Source organism: Trichosurus vulpecula, chromosome 1 (assembly GCF_011100635.1).
Source record: "Trichosurus vulpecula isolate mTriVul1 chromosome 1, mTriVul1.pri, whole genome shotgun sequence".
NCBI classification, from domain to species: domain Eukaryota; kingdom Metazoa; phylum Chordata; class Mammalia; order Diprotodontia; family Phalangeridae; genus Trichosurus; species Trichosurus vulpecula.
In genome coordinates, this window is record NC_050573.1 from 548,195,929 (window position 1) to 548,221,634 (window position 25,706).

The window sequence follows — 25,706 nt, forward strand, 5'->3', positions numbered from 1 at the left end:
CAACTATCCCCTATGGACACTCTGTGAATTGGTGGGAGAGGGTCATCCAGGTTTGTGGGTAAACTATTATATTTGGATTATCCTTGCCGTTGGCTTTCATTGAGTAAACGTTAGGATTATTTCTGCTTTTGCCTTCTATTGAGTAAATGTTAGGATTGTTACTTTTATTTTCCCATTTAGTAAACATCTTCTGTTTAAGAGCCAATGGTGTTATTAAGATTTATTTTGTGCAAATGGAAAGAAGTGAGGACTAAGGTGATGAGTAGTAAGAGGGTCTTTACTCCATGCCAAAGTTACTCTTAGTGTCCTGATCCTGAAAGTGAGTGTCGCAGAATAGTGGAGGCCCTGGCTAGTTGTCTTATTCTGGGAAAACGAAGTAAAACAAAACTCAAATCTGCCATTATAAAAGTAGATTGGGATGAGTGAGCAAGCACAGAGAGTGCGGATGCCACTACACTGAGAACCCAAAGAAATAGTACTAATTCACTGGCCTTATTTAGACTATAGCCTATTTCAATAAATGCAAGCCTTTCTTGCTTTTCTCTTTGTAAGCCTGGGACTTAGCACAGTATTTTGCATATAGCAAGTATTCAATAAATGCTTTTAAATTCATTTATTCATATCCTTGACATCCAATTTTAGGTTGAACATAAAATCACAGGTCTAGAGCTGGAAGAAATCTTAGAAGCCATCTAGCCCAATCTCTTAATTTTATTAATAAGAAAATTTAGGCTCAGGGAGGTCAAATAACTCTAGCCAAAGTCACACAGATAAGTATCAGAGATGGGATTTGAACTCAGATCTTTTGAATCTAAAGCTACTTTTTTTCCCTACTGTACAATGTTGCTTCCCTTTATATTATATTTAGCACAAAAAAGACCCATCAATTCCTTTTACATCAAGAGCCTAGCCCATTATCCTCTGTTCCCTAATACTGGCCAATAGCTGTTGCCCCTAGTTGAATTAACCGCATCCTGAAAAATCTACCCACTAGAGTGGGTTTGACTCTTCCTTAAAATACTACAATTGATAAAGCTCTTTCACATTTGCTTCTCACAAAAGTCTTGTGAAGTAGATAAGACAGGGATCCTTATTTGTCAGATGAGAAAAATAAAGAGCCTTACTCAAGGTCACATAGTTAATGGAAGAGACGGGACTTGAAACCAGGTCTTCAGACTCCAAATCCACTGTTCTTTCCAACATACTTTGCTCCCCCCAAAAAGAGGCATATTTTGGCTTCCTTATGTTCTATTTTAGCACCAGGGGAAGGGACTAGAAGGGTTCTCTGGCAGTAACACTACTTGCTCCTATGTAGGAACAGGCATCTGTGGCATTGTTCTCCCTGTAATTTGGTCCATCATCTTTGTCTTTCCTCTCTCTTCAATGAACATTCTGCTTTAGTCCATTGAGGGTTTCATTCCCTCTACAGTGAGCTAGATGCTATAGGTTCCCTGCTCTCTCAGCAATGAAATTTAGACTAGGGTTTTATCTGGTCTTGGTTAGCTGTGATCAGTAAACTCCCTGAGGCACAAAATAGTATCCTGTCTGCTTTAGACTGGGATTTGGGGGCTAGGCTCTATCTTATCTTTTCAGAAATCATTTAGATCAGACCAAGTACAGGCTAGATGGCAGGTAGACCATCCATACACTCCTAGTCAGGGCCAAGACCTATCTGGCCTCAGGGAGTAGAAGTGAAACAGGACACTGTTCTGTGGTCAGTCTTTGAGGACAGGTGAAATAATTGCCTCCTGAGTTGGGAATGGAGAGTTAGGAGGGGGAGGGTCAATTACCAGTAGATAGTAGGAAGGGAGCCCAGGGAAGACCTAATCTAGAAAGAGCATAAAATCAGTGACAAACCACACAGGCCCACGAAATAGGTCCTAAAGCCACCATATCCTACGTGGCCTAAGCACTGCTTACTCCTACTAGGTCAGTAAATCCGGGTCCATCTTTTACTTGCTAGGTCAAATACTCAACAATATCCTAGCCACCACCCCAGTGCCCTAACCTTGTTAAACAAACAAGGTCTGGTAGTCCAAAGGGCCCCATACTTCATTGCTCTTTCTCCCTCCCTCTTTCCTTCTACTTGGTTTTCCAGGGTTCATTCATCATCCTTCAGAAGAGGGTTTTCCTCTCCCTCTTGAGGAACTCTTTCCCTACCTTTGGCCTTACCCACAGCAGCCCCAATGCCAGCCCCTAGACCACACCCAAACACTGTGGCACCCATAGTAGCCCCTGTGGCCACAGCTGCAGCCTCCACAGTCAAAGCAGTAGCTACCACAGCAGTTCCCACTACACCACCGGCCACCGCCAGGATTCCTGCCCCAGCAAGTCCACCCAGGGCAGCAGTGTGGCCACAGAAACGCTTTTTATAAGAATCCAGGAAGTCCTTAACTATCTTCTGAATATCTTCCTCAATTCTGTTCATGATTTGATTCTTCCCTGGGCTCTTCAAAGTCTCTTTGAGATGATTTAAGATTTTATCTTTCTTGGCTGAGAGGCGTTTCTGCATGTTTCCAGGAAGAATCTTCACAGAAGCAAATACGGACTTCGTGACAGAATTCTGAAAGTGTGGAAGAAGAAGCTGTGACTGCTGGCTCTCTCCCTGAGCCCAAGCCTTTGATATTCAGGTCCCTTTGATTCTGAGAATTCAGGCAACCTTCACCCTGCCAGTCCAGATGAACTTAACTATGCTTTTTTAAAAAAAAAAAAGTTTTATTGTTCCCTATATGTGTGTGTATGTATGTATGTATCTGTATCTACATCTATCTATCTATCTATCTATCTATCTATCTATCTATCTCACTTCTTTTTACAAATATGCCCCTCTCCTGGCACCCAACAGATTAATTTTATTGGACAGTATATGCAAAATTCTACACCCATACTTCCCAATGTCTTCAATGAAAGGTGGAAGCCAAGTTTAGTCATTACAATTGTGGACAAGAATTTAGGCTGGGTAGGTGTAAACCAGTGACTTTGTTTCCTTAGCCTGCCTTTGCTTCTGACTCAAATTCATTTGAAGCTAAGCCAGAGAGGATATTGGAAATGTGTTAAATTATCTGAACCCAAAGCTAGATAATTATCTGATAATTAATCTAGACATTAATTATAATTACTAATTATAATGAACAGAAAGCTTTGGTTCCCAGTCCATAGGGTCTAATAATAAAGACTTAGTTTTTAAATTTTAGCTTTAAAAGTCTCTTTGGCTTTTATCACCTGGTTGTGGTGGCTAGTCAATAACTATGATTAAAGAGCTATCAGCCAGGCCTTATGAGGTAGAAGATTTAACCACTACATCCTAGCAGACTTAACTTGAAATGGCTGAGCTGGCTGCAAAGAGATGAGGTTAACGGGGAGACTGGAAACCTAGTGGAGGAGTGCCCATAGGGAGGAACTCTGGCTCAGTGAACCCAATGGAACTCACCAGGGGACATCAGTGAACACTTTGGAATAAATATAGAGGGGCAACTAAACTGCCTCTGATGCTTTAGGAACCCTCATGTCCCCTGGTGAGTTCATGTATAAAAATAACAGCTGTGAGCATATGGTAGCATATGTTTTTGTGGGATAAAATACCCTACATTCATGGAGAGAATATTCTATTACAAATCTTCTAACTCTGCCATTTCATTAAGCACATTTGCTTTGAACTAATTGTATCCCTTGGATGACTAGGGAAAAATGTAGAAAAATCAGTGGGAATTTATGAGGTGCTGTGAGTGGATGTGAACCCACAGGGTATCTTGAATCTAGGGTAGTTCTTCTGGGTATCTCATACATGAGAGGGACAATGAAAAGCCTGAGGGCTCACCTGTTCCTTCACAAAATCCTCCAACTCTTTTGTAGCAGCCTCAATCATCCTCAGATCATGGAGCTGAGTAACCACCTGTCAAAGGAGAAGAAGACCCCTTATCATGTTGTACTTCACCCTCTCCATTTTGGAATTCTGTCCTAAGCCCTCCCCCTACCTCCTCTTCCTACTTAATCCTAATCCAACCCTATGTTCCCTTGAAGACAGATGCTCTGAATCCCTGGATTTAGTTCTCAACCTAGGACTAATCTCCTTCCCAGAACTACTAGCCAGGACTATACCGAATCAAACGAGGATGAAAATCCAAATTCTTCCTTCTTTAACAGGTCAAAGAGTGTCTGCAGATAAATTTAAAGGGATAATTAGGGGTCATGGGAGAATGGACATCTAGGTGTAAGATTCATGGAAGTGAGGGAAGTTTCCCGTACCTTGGTGTTTTCAGCTAATTCCCCTCCAGTGAGAATATGTCCATCTGAGTGCCTTTTCACATGCTGAGTGGCTGAATTGCAAACATCAATGATGTAGTCATGTAGATATTGATAGAAATCTTCATCCATGTCTGAGGAAGAGAAGATCTGTGATCCTGGGAGATCTGAGTTGGGGCGGGGGGGTTGTAGGGTGGCTGGAGTTTAGAAGGGAAGAGGGATGGTGGTGGGGGCAAGATCAGTTACACTCTGAGAAGGGATTATAGACTTCTGGACAGAGGGATAGTCACCTTCTGGATTTCCATTGCTGTTAACTACCACATTTTTTCCAGGAAATGGCAAGAGATAGCAGCAGGCTTGTTCCCTCTTAAGAGTCTTCTGAATCCTGGGATATCTGTCGGAAATTTTCTGAGGAGACAGCAAGACCTCAGGATGAGCTTCCTCAGGTGGTGGCTTCTTTCTCCCATCCAATGTTCCTGTTGCCCTCTCCCACTTTGAATGTCCACACTCCAGAACTACCTTTCTTTCCTCCCTGAGCCCAGGCCTCATGTCCTTCTTTCCTGTCACCCTCCAAATAGTTGCTAAATTGATATTCTTAAAGCATAGGTTCTATAAGTCAGTCCTTTGCTCAGGAAGCTTCAATGGCTGGAATTAAATATAAACTTGTTTGGTATTTACAGTCCCTCATCATAATCTCTAGCCTACCTTTCCAAGTTCATTACATTACTGCTCTTAATACACTCTGTGACGTAGCCAAACTGACCTACTGCTTGCTCCTCCCTGAACTTGCCATGTCTTTCTCTCTTTACCCCCACCTCAAAGCTCACCTCAAATGACTCCTGCTAAATGAAGCCTTTTCTGATTCTCCCCAGTTGCTAGTGACTTCCCCACAAATGATTTTATACATGCTTATACTCATACACCACGAAAAAAGTATAAGTTCTTTGAGGGCAAACTGTCTTGCTTTAGACTCAGCATTCCTAGGGCCTAGCACAATCCCTGCTAATAGCAGGCATTTAATTAATGCTTACTGAATGAATGAATCAATAAATCAAATCAATGTTCCCACTTGCCTGGATCACATCAATCATGTATCTTTGGCCTGCCTGCTTTCCAAATGTAGCTGGATAAAACCAGTCACGAACTAAGAAATCCAGATGCTGAAAAAGAACAAAAGGTAAAAAAAAAAAAGTTCAACAAATGGATTTGGGAAAGGGTCAGAGTCTCAGGGCAAATGCACTGGGCAAATAGTGCCTCACCTGTATTGGTTCCATCTTAAAATATTCTCCCATCTCTTCAGCAATGTGGAGGAACATCTGGCAAGAAGATGTAAGTTAAGACTCTTCTTGTCATAGTGCCAAGGTATGCTTAACTCTCTCTCTCTGTCTCTCTGTCTCTCTCTCTCTCTCTCTCTCTCTCACACACACACACACACACACACACACACACACACACACACACACTTCAGGTCCCTTAGACTCTACTGGAAAAACCAAAACCTTTTCCTTCAATAGCTACTGGTTCTCATGGCCATACTATGAAACCAGACATTTTCTATCCCCAACCTAGTTCTTTATCTCATACCACTTCTCTTCCCCTCAATCCCCAGCAGAAGTTCAAGTATCCGTTTACCTCCAGAAGCTCCAGATCTGTTTCCTTGACCATCCGAGAGACATTGAGAATCTAAGGAACAAGGAAGACAGGGAATTGGGAAGAAGAGCAGGGCAGGAGAGCCTAGTAAACTTGATCATTGAGCATCTTGGAAAATATGAACCCTCCTTTTAAGGATAGGCACATTCCCAAAATGGGATTATTACATTTTATGAGAGGAAGAGGACTTATTTTGCAGGAAGGATCTTATGACTAGCAGATCTTGCCTCTCTTGGCTGCTGTGCAGAAATCAAACCTAGTATAGTCTAGTTAGAGTTAGGAGCTGGGGTGAAGGTAGAGGAAATTTTCTATAACCTACTTTTAAAATATTGCCTCAGGGGCTCCTTAAGGCCAGGTGATATTAAGTGCAAACATAGAAACTAGTGAGGATCAAGCCATCATTTTCACTAAGAACATGGGAGTTGATCCAGATTCAGTTTCATTGGCCTAGAAATCTCATCTTTTGATAGATTTACACAGCATATATTCCAACAATATAATGATTCAAAAATACAAATCATATCCACTTTAAATCCTATGACCTTATAGATTTTTTTCTACAACTATTCACCATTCCTTCCCAATTACAATAGTATCGACAGCAGTCCTATGCCATTAAGGCAGTGCATTGAGGTGCCCTTTTTTCGATGATGCAAAGGATTTCCATCATTGCCTCTTGGTTCAACTCCTGAGTGATAATTCAAATCTGGCCTACAAATCCTACAGTGAACTGGAAGGAAAGCTGTCTTAGAGAAAGAGCCCACAGGCTAAGGAACAAAACACCTGGGCCTAGGCTATCACCTGGTGAGAGCTGAGCAGCATACTGAAGGCCACGAGCTTAGCATTCATTTCCTTGTCCTGTTCTAGACTCAAAGCACCTTCTGTGTCCACAAGAAACACTGCCACCTGGAAGGGAGAAGGGAAGACAGAGCATGAGGTCAGAGCTTCCTCTTCATCCTCTCATCCTTCTGCCCCTTCTTCCCTCAGAACTTCCTCAATTCTTCTAACCTTTCACCTACCTGATTTCCCTCAGTTTCTCTCCTCTCTTCTGTCTTTTTACTTTCCCCATCCCCTACACCCACTCTTCTTTCTCTTTTCCACTGTCCACCCCTTGCCTCCCTGCTTTTTGCTTCCAACTTTCCAGTCTCCCTATCTCCCCTGTTCTAGACTCTTACCTTCATCCCATCCTTCTCCAGAATAAATGGCTGGCTCCAGAGCCACAGGCCCTTAGTGATGCCTTCAGCTCCTGGTTCACACTGGAACCCTGAAAAAGCTCTTCCTCCTCTCATCCACTGGGGATCCTTGGACTCCTAAAAGAGGTAGAATTAATTATTTCTCCCCAGGACCCAGCTATCATCTATACAAAATCTCTCCTTTAGAACTTATTTACTCCCTTCTCAAAATCCAGGTCTGGGCCTCCAGCCCAAAGCTCCCTTCGGAAGCTTTTGCCTTCAACTCATTTCCCTTCTCCCAGGGTTCCTGTCCTTCCCTCCCCTCTATCTGTCCAGGCCATCGAATCCCAACCCCATGCCTTACCAGACCCTGCATTCCTCGGATTAGATAGTTGAGAAGGAAAGACTTTCCCGTTCTCTGCTCCCCCTGGACAGAGATGAGACAGACTGGACTGTCCTTGGCTTGAGGGTGATTCAGACATTGAGCCAGAACCTCTGGAAAGAGGGTGAAACCCCCCGTGGAGTCAGTTTGAACCAGCTGCTTTGCCTCTCCATTGTAAACATTGTAGGGCTTCGGAGAAGAAGGAAAGGTACTGTAAAGTTCCTAATATTCTTGGATCTGACCCTAGAGTACCCACCTCTATTAAGTATAATGAAGGAATTCCCCATCTTTCATTCTAATCTTTTTGGATTTAACCCAAAGTTCACAACCTCCTCCTGAATCAGGCAAGATGCAATTTATTAAGTGCTTTCAATATGCTAGGCACTTGGCTAGTCAGACCCAGAAAATCAATTTTTCCTTCCCTACATGAAACTGTGAAGCCTCAATCCCTGACCTGGTTTGAGTTTGTGTTCTGCTGAAGCAAGTTCATAGTCTCCAATAGACTCCGAAGCCGGGTGTCTGGAACTAGCTGCCTCCTATCACACCTCCTCCGGCACTCAGGGCAGCAAGGTGGTTGGGAACCTGGAACACCTGAATCCCAATGGCAGGTGATGCACTGAGCACAGAAGTTGTGGCCACATTCAAGGGAGACAGGATCCCGAAGCCACTCCCAGCAGATGGAGCAGGTAAGGTCAGTCTTCAGTAGATCAATTGTGTGAATCAAAGTACTCGGTGAGGGGCTTCTTGGAAGGGAGCTAGATCTGAAGATGCAGAACAAGGTGTTGGAGAGAAGGATGTCTAGATCTGGGAAGGGCAGCAGGAGCTAATGGGGGGGAGTTGAAATCTGGTGGCCGGGATATTTCATTTAAGAGAAGAGAAGGGTAACAGGAATGGGGACCAAATGTAAGTAGGCTATTTTGATATATAATTTCTTTTTTTAAAATACCTCTTTGTGCATCAATTTCTCTGTGGATCACTGTGGGAAGGAGAGACTGCTAAAGAAGTGGAGGAGAGGGGTTTATATTCTTTTTGATCCCAGATTATAAAATCTTGGAATGAAAAGGAATATCATAGGTTTTCCAATCTAACTTGTCACCCAGTGCAGGAATGCCCCCTAGCATCACTGTGTGAACACTTTCAGCAAAGAGGAGTTTTCTACAGGTTGAAGTAGAGCCAGGGGTGGGGAAGCTATGGCCTCGAGGCCACATGTGGCCCTGTAGGTCCTCAAGTGCAGCCCTTTGACTGAATCCAAACCCTCTAAATTGGTTCCCCACTCTCGAAGTAGACCATTCTCTTGTTGGATAGCAGTAATTTCTGGAAAGTTCCTCCTTATATAGAATTGAAATCTCTGCCTTACTGTAAATTTTACTGACTGGTCGTGATTTTGCCCTCTGTAAGAGGCAACAAAGAACAAGATTTTTTCTTCTCCACAATATTCTTTCAGATATTAAAAGCTAACTATCATGTCCCCTCCTAAGTCTAGACTTCTCCAGGCTAAGCACACACCAATCTTTCTAACCTGGGCCCATGCTTGGATATTAACCATCACTTCTACTTACAAATGGTGATTCTTGTTTTCCATCAAGAAGGATTTTTTTGTCCTTGAGAAGGTGAAATAAAAAAACGACAGAGATAGAACAGAACACGGTTAGAGCTGGACCTTGGCACCCCACACTCCTCTCATCTCTGTGCCTTTCCTATCCACTTGTCCTCCCCTCAACCTCATTTCTTCCCCCTTTCTGCTGTCCTCCTTTTATTGCTATCTCATTCACCTTTCTTCTCCTCAACTCTATTTACCATCCACTTTCTACCAGCCAGCTAGGAGATAGACACAGTGTATAGAGTGCTGGGTCTGGAATCAGGAAGACTTGAGTTCAAATCCAGCCTCAGATACTTAAGAATTGTGTGTGACCTTGGGCAAATCATTTAACTTCTGCCTGCCTCAATTTCCTCAATGTAAAATGAAGATAATAATAGTATCTACTTCCAAGGTTGTTGTGAGTCAAATAGCTTGGTATCTGGCACGTAGCTGGTGCTTAATAATGTTTGTTCCCTTCCCCCTTCACTGTTCTCCTCCTTAGCTCTATCCAACTGTCCTTTCCTCAGTCCTAGTCCACATTCTTTCCCACTCTGGTCTGTTCAACTCTATTGCTCTTGCCCATCAGTATCTTGCCCCAGCCTTTCCAAATACCAGTTGCTGCACCTGCTCAGCCCCTGGCCCCTATACTTCCTACTGCCTTCACCTTAGCACTGGTTTCTTTCTATACTATTGTCCGCCCCCGAGACCCATTCCCCTCCGATCCCACAATCCCCGCCTCATCCCCACTCCCCTCCCATCCCACTGTCCTCACCCTGTTCCCATTCCCCTATCCTGTCTCCAGACCCATTCCTCTCCCTTTAAGCACAAAAGTCTCGTTTGTCAGGTCCACAAACATGTGGAATAAATGAGGTAAACAACTTCTGTTCCTGGAAGTGGGAGGGATGGGGGAGGGGGTTGAGGGTAGGGATAAAGCCAGGCAAGAGTCAGGGATGCAGGGAGAAAGAAGACCAGAAGAGACGAAAGAAATATACTTACCTGCCTTAGGGGTGTACCTGCTCTGGGAAAGGGAACGATGGAGCGTCTCACTTCAGCTATCAACCAGCTTCTGTTCTAGGAGGAAAATGAAAGTACTGTAGGCTGTATTGGAGGAGGAGTCTTTAACCAGGAAAAAGAAAGGAGGAAGTGATAGGCTCAAAGTCCAGGGAAGAGGCAAGGAGACCCGATAGAAACAGAATTCAGGCATGCAGAAAACGTTCCTTGAAGAAGAAAAGAAAAGGTGGTCAAGCGAGTGAAAACACAGCAAGTTACTTCATTTACTCATTCAATGGACAGGGCTTTTCAGTAAGAACTTTAATTTTCAGTTAGAAAATAACTGCTAACATTTGCAAAGCATTTAACATGTTATCTCATTTGATTTTCACAAACATCTGTAATACTATAAGTAATCTTATTCCCATCCTACAGATGAGGCTACTAAGGCTCAGAGAGAAGAAAAGCCTTGACCACAGTTATACAGTTAATATGGAGGTAGGTTCCCAACCCAGGTTTCTCCTGACTCTGTGTCCAAATGCCTTTGTGCTTTGATACCTGTGATGTTCAAGACTCTTTGCTAGAAGCTATGGGGAGAGAGAAATAAATAAAACCTGGAGCCAGCTTCAAAAGGGCTCACAATTAGCTGGGGAAATAAAAACAAATATTTATAGTTTCCTCTCTAGGTTATTTCCATCATGGTTTGTGGTTTGGTTTCCCAGGGGTTGACTACCCCAGGTTTGAAGTACTTTGGGAGGTCACACACCTGAAATAGTAGCCCATGTGTCCCCATGAATGTGTTTACCTTAAATAGTCTGCCAGAGGACACAACGAGCTTAAAACAAAGGCATTTATGAAATGGCATAACATGAACAGTTGTAACAAAATATTCTGTCCATAAACCTGGGGCCCTCTCTCCCCAAAATGCACACAGCATCAATGGGAAGACTGGGCACAAGCACAGAGTTCACTAGTGCAGGCACAGACGTGGAGTTCACTAGCATGAGCACAAACAGAATTCACCAGTGCAGGCACAAACACAGAGTTCACTAGCACAGGCACAAATAAAGAGAATACACATGGTCAAGGCAATTTGCAGCTCCAGAACTTCAGGGACCCAGTGTCTTTTCTCTCTCACATTCCCCCACACTCCACCCTTTCCTCACCCACTGCAGCCCTTGTATCCAATGGACAGATCACTCCACTGAGTTCCTTGGGTTTGCTCCTCATAGCAGCTCAGCTCAAAATCACAGTTAGAGTCTCTGGTCCTACTGTCTGTGGGGCCAGGCGTGTCCTCCTGGATGAGGTGCTCTACTAAAAGATCCTCATTGCCCAAGTGGGGGGAGGGTGCTCAAGGGGAGAGAACCCTTCCCCCTTTCTACTCTGGAAAAGGCACAAGGAAATAGGCAAGATGACTCTCTTTTTGTTGTTTGCCTTTGCTTTAATTTTTTTTAAGTAGACATTTAATAAATTGTTGTTGTTGTTGTGCCGGTTCTTTGTTCTCAAAGAGGACCATGACATCAGGGAGATGATGATATAACTTGCAGTTGACTTGATTGGAGTTAGGGAGGGCTGTGCAAGGTCACCAGCCTCACTTTCTCCTCCAGAGCCATCTGGGTCTAGTGGCCAGATATTTATCAGGATGACTGGAAATGGCCCAGGATACAATGGGAGACTCTGGCCCTTTTAGGCTAAGGTCTTTTCAGGTTCTCACTTTGAGTGAGGGGATGAAGATATATTGGAGAAATGCTTCTTCCTTCTGTTAAAAATTATAATTTGTTCCTAACACTGGTGATAGCAAGATCAGATTCCACTTGTGCAAGAAAAGTATTTGCATGCCTCTTCCTCATACATGGTTCTATTTCAAGCACTACATGGACTAGAAAGACTACATCCTTCACTTTTAGAAAGTTAATATTTTAACTTAGATAATATTTTAACATAGAAACCTATGCAGGGTGTCCCAAAAGTCTGAGTGGAGTTTTAAGCTATCTTTAAGCTGTCTTAAAAACAGATACAGAGATGATGAAGCACAGGTCAAGGCCCAGCTGAACTCTCCCAACATTGCCCTCTAAACAACTTTAAAATAATGCCTCAAATCAAATTGTGGAACAGCAGAGCCAATAACAGGTCAGGGGAGACATTTTTCCAATCTAAGACAACTTAGGAGGTCCACAGGAGAGATCTGTAACACTTAGTAGGCACAGGCCCAGAGCACAGCAGCAGCACAAGTGGTGAGCCTTGGAGGTGGCCAAGACAGCAGTAGTAGCAGCATCCAGAGCTCTCAGCCCAGAGATGGTAAGGGGGTTGAATAGCTGGTCAGAAAGAAACTCTAGGGGACCTATGCTAGCACTGGGTGCATCTGGTGCTGATTGGTAACTCTATTGTGCATAAGCAGTTCTGGGTCACAGTTCTAGGCCCAAGAGGAGCACTAGTACTAGTAGTGCAAGGGAGCAGGAGCCCTTTCTGCACAAATATCAGAGCAAAGACCAGGAGAGCAGTAACCAAACCTTTCCCAGAATAACACCATCTTGGAAGCACCAAAAATTTGTAGATTACCACCCCCACCCTCACCCCTGCCCCTGCCCTGGCCCAGAACTAGCCTGAAAGCTTGGCACAGTGCTTCTCCACCTCCAAGTGAGCAGAACCCAACTTTAACATAGAGTTCAAAGTCAAGAAATAAGCTAGGAAAATGAGCAAATAACAAAAAAAGAACTTGACCATAAAAAGCTACTGTGGAGTCAGGGAAGACCAAGACATAAACTTAAAAGAAGACAACAATGTGAACACAGCTACAAGCAAAGCCTCCAAGAAAAATGCTAATTAGATCCCAGGCCAGCAAGAATTCTTGGAAGACTTAAAGAAAGAGGTAAGAGTGGTAGAGGAAAAACTGGGAAAAGAAATGATGCAAGAAAATTAGGGGAAAAAGAATTAACAGTTTGGTAGAAGCACAAAAAAAATACTGAAGAAAATATCACTTTAAAAACAGAATTGGCCTAATGGTAAAAGAGGCATGGAAGCTCACTGAGAAAATAATTCCTTAAAAATTAGAATTAGGCAAATGAAAGCTAATGATTCCATGGGACTTCAAGAAACAAAAAACAAAATCAAAAGAATGAAAATATAGAAGAAAATATGAAATATATTATAGGAAAAATAACTTACCTGGGAGTGAAAATTTAAGAATTATTAGACTACTGAAAGCCATGATAAAAAAAAGAACCTAGACATCAAATTTCAAAAAATTATCAAAGAAAACTGGCCCCAATATCTTAGGTCCAAAGGGTAAAATAGAAAATGAAAGACTCCGCTGCTCACCTTCTGAAAGAGATCCCAAAATGAAAATTCCCAGGAATATTATAGCCAAACTCCAAAACTCCCACGTCAATGAGAAAATATTGCAAGCAGCTAGAAAGAAGCAATTTAAATATAATGGAGCCACAGTCAGGATCACACAAGATTTAGCAGCTTCCACATTAAAGGAGTGGAAGACTTGGAATATGATATTCCAGAACGCAAAGGAACTAGAATTACAACCAAGAATCACCTACCCAGAAAAGTAGAGTATAATCCTTTAGGAGAAGAATGAATATTGAATGAAATAGAGGACTTTCAGGTATTCCTGATGAAAAGACAGAGCTGAATAGAAAATGTGACATTCAAACAGAAGACTCAAGAGGAGCATAAAAAGGTAAACATGAATCCTCATAAGGGACTCAGTGGAGTTAAATTGTTTATATTCCTGTTTAGGAAGATGGTACATGTAACTCCTAAGAATTTTATCATTGTTAAGGCAGTTAGAAGGAGTCTGCATAGAAAGAGGGCATGGGTGAGAGTCGTTTATGTTGGGATGGTCTCCCCCCAAAAAAAGAACATAGGGGTGAGAAAAAGGGATGTACTGGGAGAAGGGGGAAGGGAAAGGTAGAATGGGGCAACATTTTCATGTAAAAGAGGAAGAAATTTTTCATATAAAAAAGGAAGGATGTCTTATTATTGCAAACAATTTATATAAAATTAGACTTGTCTTTTGAATCACAGTTATACTTGTTGTAGTATTTTTTTCTCTTTGATTTGTCAACTCTGAATTTTGTCTATGGTATTCCTCAATAACTTCAGTGTAAGGTTTCTTTAAAGAGGTTGTTTGTGGATTCCTTTTATTTTCATTTTGCCCTCTGGTTCTAATTATTTATGCAGTTTTCTATTGTGTTTTTTTTATAATATAATGTAATGTATGGTCACAGTTTTCAAGTAGCCTGGTAATTCTTTTTTCTAGGTCAGTTGCTTTTGATAGTAGATTTCTTACATTTGTTTGTTTTTTTTTTTTTCCCAGTTGTTTGACTTAGTCATTGAATTCTATTTGTTCCATTTTTTTTTTTATCACTCCAAGGAGTTAACTGAAAATGAGTCATGTTTTCTGCTTTCTGTTTTCCTTTTGATTTTTTTTCTTTCTGGTTTCTCATTTCATTTCAATTTAATTTTTAAAAATTTCCACTTAATTTCTTCCAGTCAATCCTGTAGACCTTGTGGCCAAGACATTTTTTTCTTCTGAGTTCTTTGTATAATTGTTGTAAGATTACTTTCTTCTTCTTTCTTCTCTTGGACTTCTATTTCCTTATAGTATGTCTTTTGTTATATTTTCAGCCTCAGTTCTTATATTGTGATTTTGTGTTTAGACTAGGTCCCTAGGATGCCCTTAGATGACAAGGACTTCATGTGGTTGGGTCTTTCATGCTCTTAGGAAACCTGGGGAGGAACACATTTGAATAGGGGCTCAAGTTAATAGCGTTACAGAAAGATATTCCCAATTTTTGGGGTACCCCCTAGTACTCTGAGAGCAAGACATGGCTAATATTGCTCTGAAAGGGTTGGTTTGAATTAAGAGTTAGTTTGAATTAATTCTTTTGAATGTTTGATAGCATTAACTTACAAATCCATTTGGTACTGGGGTTTTTTTTCTCCCCTTAAGAATTCAATTATGACTTATTCAATTTTTTTTCTCTCTGATATTGGAAATCCTCTCTTCTTTTGTTAATATAGATATTTCACATTTTTATAAACATTTGTGCATGTCATTTGATATCAAAATTGTTGGCAAATAATTGGGCAAAATAGTTTCTAATACTTTCCTTTATTTTCTTTTCACTTGTGAATTCTTTTTTCATTTTTGATATTTGTAGTTTGATTTCTCTCTCTCTTTTTACAAAACCAGATTAGCTCAAAGACCCAATTTTAGTTTTATTATTATTTTTGTTTTGAATTTTGTTAATCTCTTCTTTGATTTTAAGGATTTCTATTTTTGTGTATTTTATTTGTTAGGGGTTTTATAGTTGTGTGCCCAGTTCATTGTTCTGTTCTTTCTTCTGTTGACTAAACTGTTTAGTGATATAAATTTTCCCTCAAGAATTGCTTTGAATGAGTTCTAAAAATTTTGGTATGTTGTCTCTTTGTTACCACTTTGAAGAAATTCTCTTTTGTTTCTATGATTTGTTCTTTGAATTACGCATTCTTTAGGATTAAATTATTTAGTCTACATTTAAATTTGAATCCTTTCTTCAAATATTCTCTATTGATTGCACTTTTTATTTCATTGTGGTCATGAAATTATGTATTTTCTTCTTCCACTTTTCTGCATTTGTTTCGGAGGTTTTATACTCTATCACATAGTCAGTTTTTGTTGCAGTTCCACACAGAGCTGAGAAATGCATTTACTCTTTTCTTTTCCCATTTAGTATTTCATATTAAAGTTCAGCTCTGCTCCTGGAATGGAAGTGGAGCTATCCCAAGCTGCAAGGTTTTTATGCGGCTGTTTTCAGAGCTAGGTCTGGGGGTCTGAAAGTTTTCAGTTCTTTCAAAGTGCTATGATGTAAGGAGAGGTGTGGTCAATGCTCTGGCCCATGAGTCTCCATGAGCCCTCCTCTAAGCTCCAGAACCACAACCAGGGCCCCTGTTCCACTGTGACCAGGAGAACTCTTGCTCCTTCTGGTCCTATAAATGTAATACGGGCAAGTGGTGGCGATCCTCTCCACTGTAGACTTACGACAAGGGCCCTGGCTCTCTTTTGAGTGACCAGAAGCACTCCTCTCTGTTCTGGAACGGTGACCAATGCTGCTGCTCCCCCAGGCAAGTGCCAGTGCTAGTTGGGACCATGCCTCTGAACTGTATACGGCCAATGCAACAGGTCCTGCCCCCAGTGCTAGCAAAAGGTTCCCAGTGATTTCCTTCTGACCACTGGTCTGACCCTGTGTTGGTAAGCACTCTCGGCACTCAGTTCAACCAAGTGCCCTTGAAGAGTTTGGCTTTTGTTTCCTTTGATTAATTCAGTGTATTTCATTGAATATTTCATTGAGTCTTACTAGGTGCTAAGCCCCAGTCCCAAACCCCTATTAGGTGCTAAGCCTATGTGGGTGTGAAGCTCCCAGGGTACTAAGGGGAGGTGCTAACTCAAGAGCCAATCATAAGAGCTTAAGTTCTGGTCATTCAGATGACGTTTGATGACATCTGAAATGGTATAAGAAGAGAAGACAGAGCCATTTGCTCAGGGCTCTCACTCTTGGTGGCACGCTGATGCATGATGTGAAGACTCCATGTGAAGACTCCAGGCAGTTGTAGCTAAGAGCCCTTCAGCTCGTACACCCGGATGCTGGGACTTTGTTAAACTCTGGTAACTATGTATTGGGATTTGAATCAGACAAGGTCTGTCTGTTGATGTTTGTAATTTGTTTGTATTTGCTCCGAAGTTCAGGGTGCTGGATTTTTCCCCTGAACTAAGTGAATGGTATTTGTATGCTGAATTAAAGCAAACTTGTCAACTCCTTAACATTGCTTTCCTTAATAAAGCAGATCAAAAGAACCCGGGCTTTTGCAATGTGCTGGTAGTGTGCTTGTTGTTGGGCTTGTGTTGGTCTTTCACCTCCCACAACAGCTGCTAGCCAGATTGTTGAAACAGACCCCACTATGGTCTGTGTGCTGAGAGATCCCAAAACTGCCACCTCACTGATGTAGCCACTTCCAAGGCCTGCCCTGCACGGCACAGAGCTGCTGGGGACCACCACTACTCTGGTGAGACAGATCTTTTCTGCCAACTTCCTAAGTTGTTTTGGGCTGGAAAATTGTTTTACCCCATCCTTTTGTTGCTTCTGCTACTCCGGAATTCAATTTGAGGCATTATTTTAAAGTTGTTTGGAGTGGAATTTGGGAGAGTTCAACTCAATTCCTATTACTCCATCATCTTGGCTCTGCTCTCTCCTCCCTTTGATAATTCAAAGAGATCTTTTATATCTAGCTTTTCTAAAGTTCTGTTTAGGTCCTTAACTTCTTTCTTGTCTATTTCTTAATTTTTTTTTCAGTTTTTAACTTCTATTTTTAAAATTTATTTTAGTTTTCAATATTCATTTCCATAAGATTTTGAGTTACAAATTTTCTCCCCATCTCTATCCTACTCCCACCACAAGATGGCATATATTCTGATTGCCCCTTTCCCCAGTCTGCCTTCCCTTCTATTATTGCCCTCCTCATCATCTTTCCCCTTATTTCTTGTAGGGACAGATAGATTTCTATACCCCATTGCCTGTGTATCTTATTTCCCAGTTGCACATAAAAAACAATTTTTAAACATTTGTTTTTAGAACTCTGAGTTCCAAATTCTCTCCCTTCTTCCCTCCCCACTCCACACTTCTTGAGAAGGCAAGCAGTTCAACATAGGTTATACATGTATCATTATACAAAACACTTCCATAATAGTCATGTTGTGAAAGACTAACTATATTTCCCTCTATCCTATCCCATCCCCCTTTATTCAGTTTTCTCCTTTGACCCTGTCCCTTTTCAAAAGTGTTTGCTTTTGACTACCCCCTCCCCCAATCTGCCCTCCCTTCTATCATTCCCCCCCCCCCTTTTCCCCTTTCCCTTTACTTTCTTGTAGGGTAAGATACCTAATTGAGTGTGTATGTTATTCCCTCCTTAAGCCAAATCTGATGAGAGTAAGGTTCACTCATTTCCTTTCACCTACCCCCTCTTCCCTTCCATTATAACAGCTTTTTCTTGCCATTTTTATGTGAGATAATTTACCCCATTCTATCTCTCTCTTTCTCCTTCTCCCAATATATTTGCCTCTCACCCCTTAATTTTATTTTTTAACATCCCTTCATGTTCAGCTCACCTTGTGCCCTCTGTCTATATATATGTATATATATGTTTGTGTGTATGTATGTATATATGTATGTATGTGTGTGTGTGTGTGTGTGTGTGTGTGTGTGTGTATGAATATTCCCTTCAACTACCCTAATACTGAGAAAGGTCTCATGAGTTACAAATATGATTTTTCCATGTAGGAATATAAATAGTTTAACTTTAGTAAGTCCCTTATGATTTCTCTTTTCTATTTACCTTTTCATGCTTCTCTTGATTCTTGTATTTGGAAGTCAAATTTTCTATTCAGCTCTGGTCTTTTCATCAAGAATGTTTGAAAATCCTCTATTTCATTGAAAATCCATTTTTTGCCCTGAAGCATTATACTGAATTTTGCTGGATAGGTGATTCTTGGTTTTAATCCCAGCTCCCTTGACCTCTGGAATACTATATGCCAAGCCCCTCAATCCCTTAATGTGGTGGCTGCTAGATCTTGTGTTATCCTGATTGTATTTTCACCATATTGTTTCTTTCTGGCTGCTTGCAATATTTTCTCCTTGACCTGGAAGCTCTGGAATTTGGCCACAATATTCCTAGGAGTTTTCCTTTTGGGATCTTTTTCAAGAGGTGATCAGTGTATTCTTTCAATTTCTATTTTACCTTCTGGTTCTAGAATATCAGAGTAGTTTTCTTTGATAATTTCTTGAAAGATGATGTCTAGGCTCTTTTTTTGATCATGGCTTTCAGGTAGTCCAATGATTCTTAAATTATCTCTCCTGGATCTATTCTCCAGGTCAGTGGTTTTTCCAATGAGATATTTCACATTGTCTTCCATTTTTTCATTCTTTTGGTTCTATTTTATAATTTCTTGATTTCTAAAGTCACTAGCTTCCATTTGCTCCTTTCTAATTTTTAAGGCATTATTTTCTTCAGTGATCTTTTGGACCTCCTTTTCCATTTGGCTAATTCTGCCTTTTAAGGCATTCTTCTCCTCATTGGCTTTTTGGACCTCTCTTGCCATTTGGGTTAGTCTATTTTTAAGGTGTTATTTTCTTCAGTATTTTTTTTGCGTCTCCTTTAGCAAGCTGTTGACTTGTTTTTCATGATTTTTTTTGGTATCACTCTCATTTCTCTTCCCATTTTTTCCTCTACTTCTTTTATTTGATTTTCCAAATTCTTTTTGAGCTCTTCCATGGCCTGAGACCAATTCATATTTTTCTTGGAGGCTTTTGATGTAGGTTCTTTGACTTTGTTGACTTCTTCTGGCTGTATGTTTTGGTCTTCTTTGTCACCAAAGAAAGATTCTATAGTCCAAATCCTTTTATGCTGCCTGCTCATTTTCCCAGCCAAGTGCTTGACTTTTGAGCTCTTTGTCAGGGTATGACTGCTTCCAGAGTGGAAAGTGCTCTGTCCCAAGCTTCAGGGGTTTTGTGCTGCTGTTTTCAGAGCTACTTCCAGGCACCTGTAAATTTTCAGTTCTTCTGAAGTGGAATGGTCCAATAAGAGGTGTTTACTCCTCTCCTTGCCTGTGCTCTGGTCTATAAGTGATCTCAAGCACTCCTTTCTGCCGTGTAATTACCAGGTGGACTACCTCTCCACAGCCACTACAAGCTCTGCCATCCCAGCACTCCTCCTCCAAGGACCACTAACCATTTCTGCCATTCAGATCCAAGCAGGGCAAAGCAAGAGAATCCTGCCTCAGCACCAGCAAAGAGATCCCTGCACTCACACTCTGATCAGTGGCTTGATTCCCCCTACCATCTGTGGGCCTGGAGCTCTGGAAGCAGCTGCCACTGCTGCTGCTGCAACCACCTCCACTGCCCTTAGGCGGGGTTTGGACTGTGCCATTCTCTCATCCAGGTCCAACAGTTTTCCCAATGACCTGCTGCATTGTCTTGGGCATTTGTGGATTGAGAAGTCAGGAAACTACCACAACTCAGTGATTCAGGGCCCTGAGGTCTGCTCTACCCAGTCTGCTCCAGCCTGGTCTATCCTGGCACAGCTTGGCGGGGCTGTGCTCCACTCCCAGCACAGTGTGATACACCCTTCCCAGTGACCAAACAGGCTGTCTTGGGCTGGAAACTTGTTTCACTCTGTCATTTTGTGGGTTCTGTAGCTCTAGAATTTGTTTAGAGTCATTTTTTACAGGTGTTTGGAGGGATTTGGGGGAGAGCTCAAGGGAGTCCCTGTTTTCACTCCACCATATTGGCTCCGCCCCCCTTGTTTATTTTTTAGTTAAATTTGTCTCAGATCTCAGAGAGAAACATTAAAGACTCTTCTAGTTATAGTTCTGCTGAATCTTTCTCCCTGTAATTTCATTCACTTTTCTTTTAGATACTTAAATACTACACCATTGGGTGCATGTTTTAAGTATTGATATTTTATTGTCTATGGTGCATTCGGTGCATACATGTTAAGTACTGCTATTATTTCATTGTTTTGTGTATCACATGCTTTCTGAGTTTGTCACTTTTAATCATGGGGTTTTTTTTCACTATTGCCTTGTCTGACATTATGACTGAGACCCTTGCCTTTTGAGTTTACCTGAAGCACAATTGATTCTATTCCAGTCCTTCATTTTTAACTCTAACATAAATCCTTCTGTTTCAAGCATGTTTCCTGTAAAGAACACATTGTTGAATTCTGCTTTGTAATCCATCTTGCTACCCTACAGTGTTGTTCCACATTTGTGGTTATGAAAGCTAATTGTGTATTTCCCTCAATCATATGCCCTTATATTCTTTCCTTTTTTTGCTATGGCCTCCATCTTTACATAGAAGAAGAAAGCAGTGAAGGTGGAAGAGAAGGGTTATGATTAACACTAGTAATCTTTAGCTGAAGGCAGTTAAGTGCCGCAGAGCATTGGGGTTGGAATCAGGAAGAGACCTGAGTTCAAATATGGTCTCAGATGCTTACTAACTTTGTGACCCTGGACAAGTAACTTAACTTTGCCTCAGTTTCCTCATCTGTAAAATGAGTTGGAAAAGGAAATGGCAAACCACTTCCATATCTTTTGCCAAGAAAACCCCCAAAAGCAGATGATATGATGATATACTTAGAAAATCCTAGAGAATCAAGTAAAAAAGTACTTGAAATAATAAACAACTTTAGCAAAGTTGCAGTATATAAAATAAACCCACATAAATCATCTGCATTTCTATATGTTACTAACAAAGCCCAACAGCAAGAGATAGAAAGAGAAATTTCATTTAATGTTACTGTAGACATTATGAAATATTTGGGAGTCTACCTGCCAAGACAAACCCAGGGCCTATATGAACATAATTACAAAACACTTTTCACTCAAATAAAGTCAGATCTAAATAACTGGAAAAACATGAGTTGCTCGTGGATAGACTGAGCTAATATAATAAAAATGACAATTCTACCTAAATTAATTTGCTTATTCAGTGCCATACCAATCAAACTACCAAAAATTATTTCATAGAGCTAGAAAAAATAATATCAAAATTCATCTAGAAGAACAAAAGGTCCAGAATATCAGGGAATTAATGAAAAGAAATGCAAGAAATGCTTGTGGTCTAGCCATACCAGATCTTAAATTGTATTATAAAGCAGCAATCTTCAAAACTACTTGGTACTGGCTAAGAAACAGAGGGGTAGATCAGTGGAATCGGTTAGGTACACAAGACAATGTAGTCAATGATTATGGCAATCTGCTGTTCGATAAACCCAAAGACCCCAGCTTCTGGGATAAGAACTCACTGTTTGACAGAAACTGCTGAGAAAACTGGAAAATAACATGACAGAACCTGTGCAATGTCTAATACCATGTACCAGAATAAAGTCCAAACGAATACATGATCTAGGTATGAAGGCTGCTACTGTAAATAAATTAGGGGAACAAGGAATAGTTTATCTGTCAGATTTATGGAGAATAGAGGAATTTATGACCAAACAAGAGATAGAGAACATTATGAAATGCAAAATGGATAATTTTGATTACATTAAATTGAAAAGTTTTTGCACAACCAAAGCCAATGCTACCAAGATTAGCAGGGAAGCAGAAAACTGGGAAAGAATTTTTACAACTAGTGTCTCTGATAAAGGCCTCCTTTCTAAAATATATAGAGAACTGTGTCAAATTTACAAGAATATAAGTCTTTCCCCAACTGATAAATGGTCAAAGGATATGAACAGTTTTTAGATGAAGAAATTAAAGCTATCTATAGTCATATGAAAAAATGCTCTAAATCACTACTGATTAGAGAGAAGCAAATCAAAACAACTCTGAGGTACCACATCACATCTATCAGAGAGGCTAACATGACAAAAGAGGAAAATGACAAATGTTGGAAAAGATGTGCGAAAGTTGGAACACTAACTCATTGTTGTGGAGCTGTGAGCTGATCCATCCATTCTGGACAGTAATTTGGAACTATGCCCACAGGGCTATAAAAATGTGCATACCCTTTGACCCAGCAATACCACTTCTAGGGCTGTGTCCCAAAGAGATCATAAACATGAGAAATGGATCCACATGTACAAAAATATTTATAGCAGCTCTCTTTGTGGTGGCCAAGAACTGGAAGTTAAAGGGATGTCCATAAATTGAGGAATGGCTGAACAAGTTGTGGTATGTGAATATAATGGAATACTATTGTGCTATAAGTAATGATGAGCAGGTAGACTTTGGGAAAACCTGGAAAGACTTATATGAACTAATGCTGAGTGAAGTGAGCAGAACCAGGAAAACATTGTACACAGTAACAGCCATATGTGTGAGGACTGATTTTGATAGACTTAGCCCTTCTCAGCAATGCAAGGATCTAAAACTCGTTCCAAGGAGTCATGATGAAAAATGCCATCCACATTCAGAGAAAAAACTATGGCGTCGGAATACAGAGTGAAGCAGACTCTTTTCTTTTGTGTTTTATTTTTTTTTCTTTCTCATGGTTTCTCCCATTCGTTATAGTTCTTCTATGCAACATGACTAATGTGAAAATGTGTTTAATAGGAATGTATGTGTAGAGCCCATATCAGATTTCATGCTGTCTTGGGGAGTGAGGGAGGAGAAAGGGGGAAAAAATTTAAAACTTGTGGAAGTGGGGGTGGAGCCAAGATGGCAGCTAGAAAGCAGGGAGCGTGAGCTCCCTGCCAAGTCCCTCCAAAATCCTATAAAAAATGGCTCTGAACCAATTCTACTACGGCAGAACCCACAAAACAGCAGAGGGAAGCAGGGCTCCAGTCCAGGACAGCCTGGATGGTCTCTGGGTGAAGTCTATCCCACACAGAGCTGGGAGCTTGGAGCTGGGAGTGGAGCAGAGCAGAGCCCAGTGTGAGCTGCGCGAACCAACCAGACCAGGAGCCGGGCGGAATGTGCCCTACCACCCTGAATCAGTGAGCTGCGGCAGTTACCAGACTTCTCAACCCACAAACACCAATGATAGCGGAGAAAGTTAGTGGGAAACGCTGAGGGAGTGGAAGGAGTTCACAGTTCGGCTACCAGCCCCGGGGGCAGCGGAGGTGGGGCAGCTACAGCTGCTATTGCTTCCAGCCCCAGGCCCACCTGATGGGAGGAATTAAATGGCGGATCAGAGCAGGAGTGCACAGCCTGCTGAAGATCTAAGCCCAGTCCGGGTTGGGGGTTCTTGGGGAAGGAGCAGTGCTGGTGTGGCAGAGCTGGCACATCCCCCCCAAACGTGGAACATAGAACTCTTTAGTCTACAAGCAGTCATACCCTGCTGAAAAACTCAAGGGTCAAGTTAGTTGGTTGGGAATATGGCCAGGCAGCGAAAACGCACCCAGATTCAGTCTCAGACTTTCGATTCTTTCTTTGGTGACAAAGAAGACCAAAACATACAGACAGAAGAAGTTAACAAAGTCAAAGAGCCTACAACAGAAACCTCCAAGAAAAACATGAACTGGTCCCAGGCCATGGAAGAGCTCAAAAAGGATTTGGAAAAGCAAGTTAGAGAAGTAGAGGAAAAATTGGGAAGAGAAATGAGAAGGATGCGAGAAAACCATGAAAAACAAGTCAATGACTTGCTAAAGGAGACCCCCAAAAATACTGAAAAATACACTGAAGAAAACAACACCTTAAAAAATAGACTAACTCAAATGGCAAAAGAGCTCCAAAAAGCCAATGAGGAGAAGAATGCCTTGAAAGGCAGAATTAGCCAAATGGAAAAGGAGGTCCAAAAGACCACTGAAGAAAATACTACCTTCAAAATTAGACTGAAGCAAGTGGAAGCTAGTGACTTTATGAGAAATCAAGATATTATAAAACAGAACTAAAGGAATGAAAAAATGGAAGACAATGTGAAATATCTCATTGGAAAAACCACTGACCTGGAAAATAGATCCAGGAGAGATCATTTAAAAATTATTGGACTACCTGAAAGCCATGATCAAAAAAAGAGTCTAGATATCATCTTTCAAGAAATTATCAAGGAGAACTGCCCTGATATTCTAGAGTCACAGGGTAAAATAGAAATTGAAAGAATCCATCGATCACCTCCTCAAATAGATCCCAAAAGGAAATCTCCTAGGAATATTGTCGCCAAATTCCAGAGCTCCCAGATCAAGGAGAAAATACTGCAAGCAGCCAGAAAGAAACAATTTGAGTATTGTGGAAACATAATCAGAATAACCCAAGATCTGGCAGCTTCTACATTAAGAGATGGAAGGGCTTGGAATATGATATTCCGGTGGTCAATGGAGCTAGGATTAAAACCTAGAATCACCTACTCAGCAAAACTGAGTATCATGCTCCAAGGCAAAATATGGATTTTCAATAAAATAGAGGACTTTCAAGTTTAGTCAGTGAAAAGACCAGCACTGAATAGAAAATTTGACTTTCAAACACAAGAATCAAGAGAAGCATGAAAAGCTAATCAAGAAAATGGACAAGAAAAAGAAATTGCAAGGGACTTAACTAAAGTTGAAGTGTTTTGTTTACATTCCTACATGGAAAGATGACATGTATGACTCATGAGACCTCAGTATTAGGGTAGCTGAAGGGAATATGCATATATATATATGTTTATGTATATATATAAGTGAATGTGTATGTATGTATATATCTATGTGTGTGTGTGTATATATATATATATATATATATATATATATATATGGAGAGAGAGAGAGAGAGAGAGAGAGAGAGAGTGGACACAGGGTGAGTTGAAGATGAAGGGAAGATATCTAAAAGAAATAAAATCAAATTAAGGGATGAGAGAGCAACATACTGAGAGAGGGAGATAGGGAGAGATAGAATGGGGTGGATTATCTGGCATAAAGGTGGCAAGAGGAAGCAGTTCTGTGGGAGGAAGGGAAAGGGCAGGTGAGGGGGGAATGAGTGAACCTTGCTCTCATCAGATTTGGCCTGAGGAGGGAATACCATACATACCCAATTGGGTATCTTACCCCACAGGAAAGAAGAGGGAAGAAGATAAAAAAGGGAGGGCATTGATGGAAGGGAGGGCAGATGGGGGTGGAGGTAATCAAAAACAAACACTTTCGAAAGGGGACAGGGTCAAGGGAGAAAATTCAATAAAGGGGGATGGGTTGGGAAGGAGCAAAATATAGTTAGTCTTTCACAACA

The 25,706-nt window shown here is 41.1% G+C and overlaps 1 protein-coding gene across 1 annotated transcript; it reads right to left on the bottom strand.

Moving 5' to 3' along the window:
• Window positions 1-598: 598 nt before the first annotated feature.
• On the bottom strand, window positions 599-10,115 carry LOC118834164 (RING finger protein 112-like). The gene is made up of 14 exons (XM_036741612.1): window positions 10,022-10,115; window positions 9,006-9,047; window positions 7,901-8,207; window positions 7,429-7,635; window positions 7,068-7,202; window positions 6,694-6,798; window positions 5,875-5,925; window positions 5,502-5,558; window positions 5,316-5,402; window positions 4,533-4,650; window positions 4,246-4,376; window positions 4,099-4,155; window positions 3,818-3,892; window positions 599-2,563 (listed from the first exon to the last, which is right to left on the bottom strand). The coding sequence occupies exons 2-14, from the start codon at window positions 9,026-9,028 to the stop codon at window positions 2,102-2,104; spliced, it is 1,815 nt and encodes a 604-aa protein (XP_036597507.1). The 5' UTR covers window positions 9,029-9,047; window positions 10,022-10,115; the 3' UTR covers window positions 599-2,101.
• Between the last annotated feature and the right edge of the window lie 15,591 nt (window positions 10,116-25,706).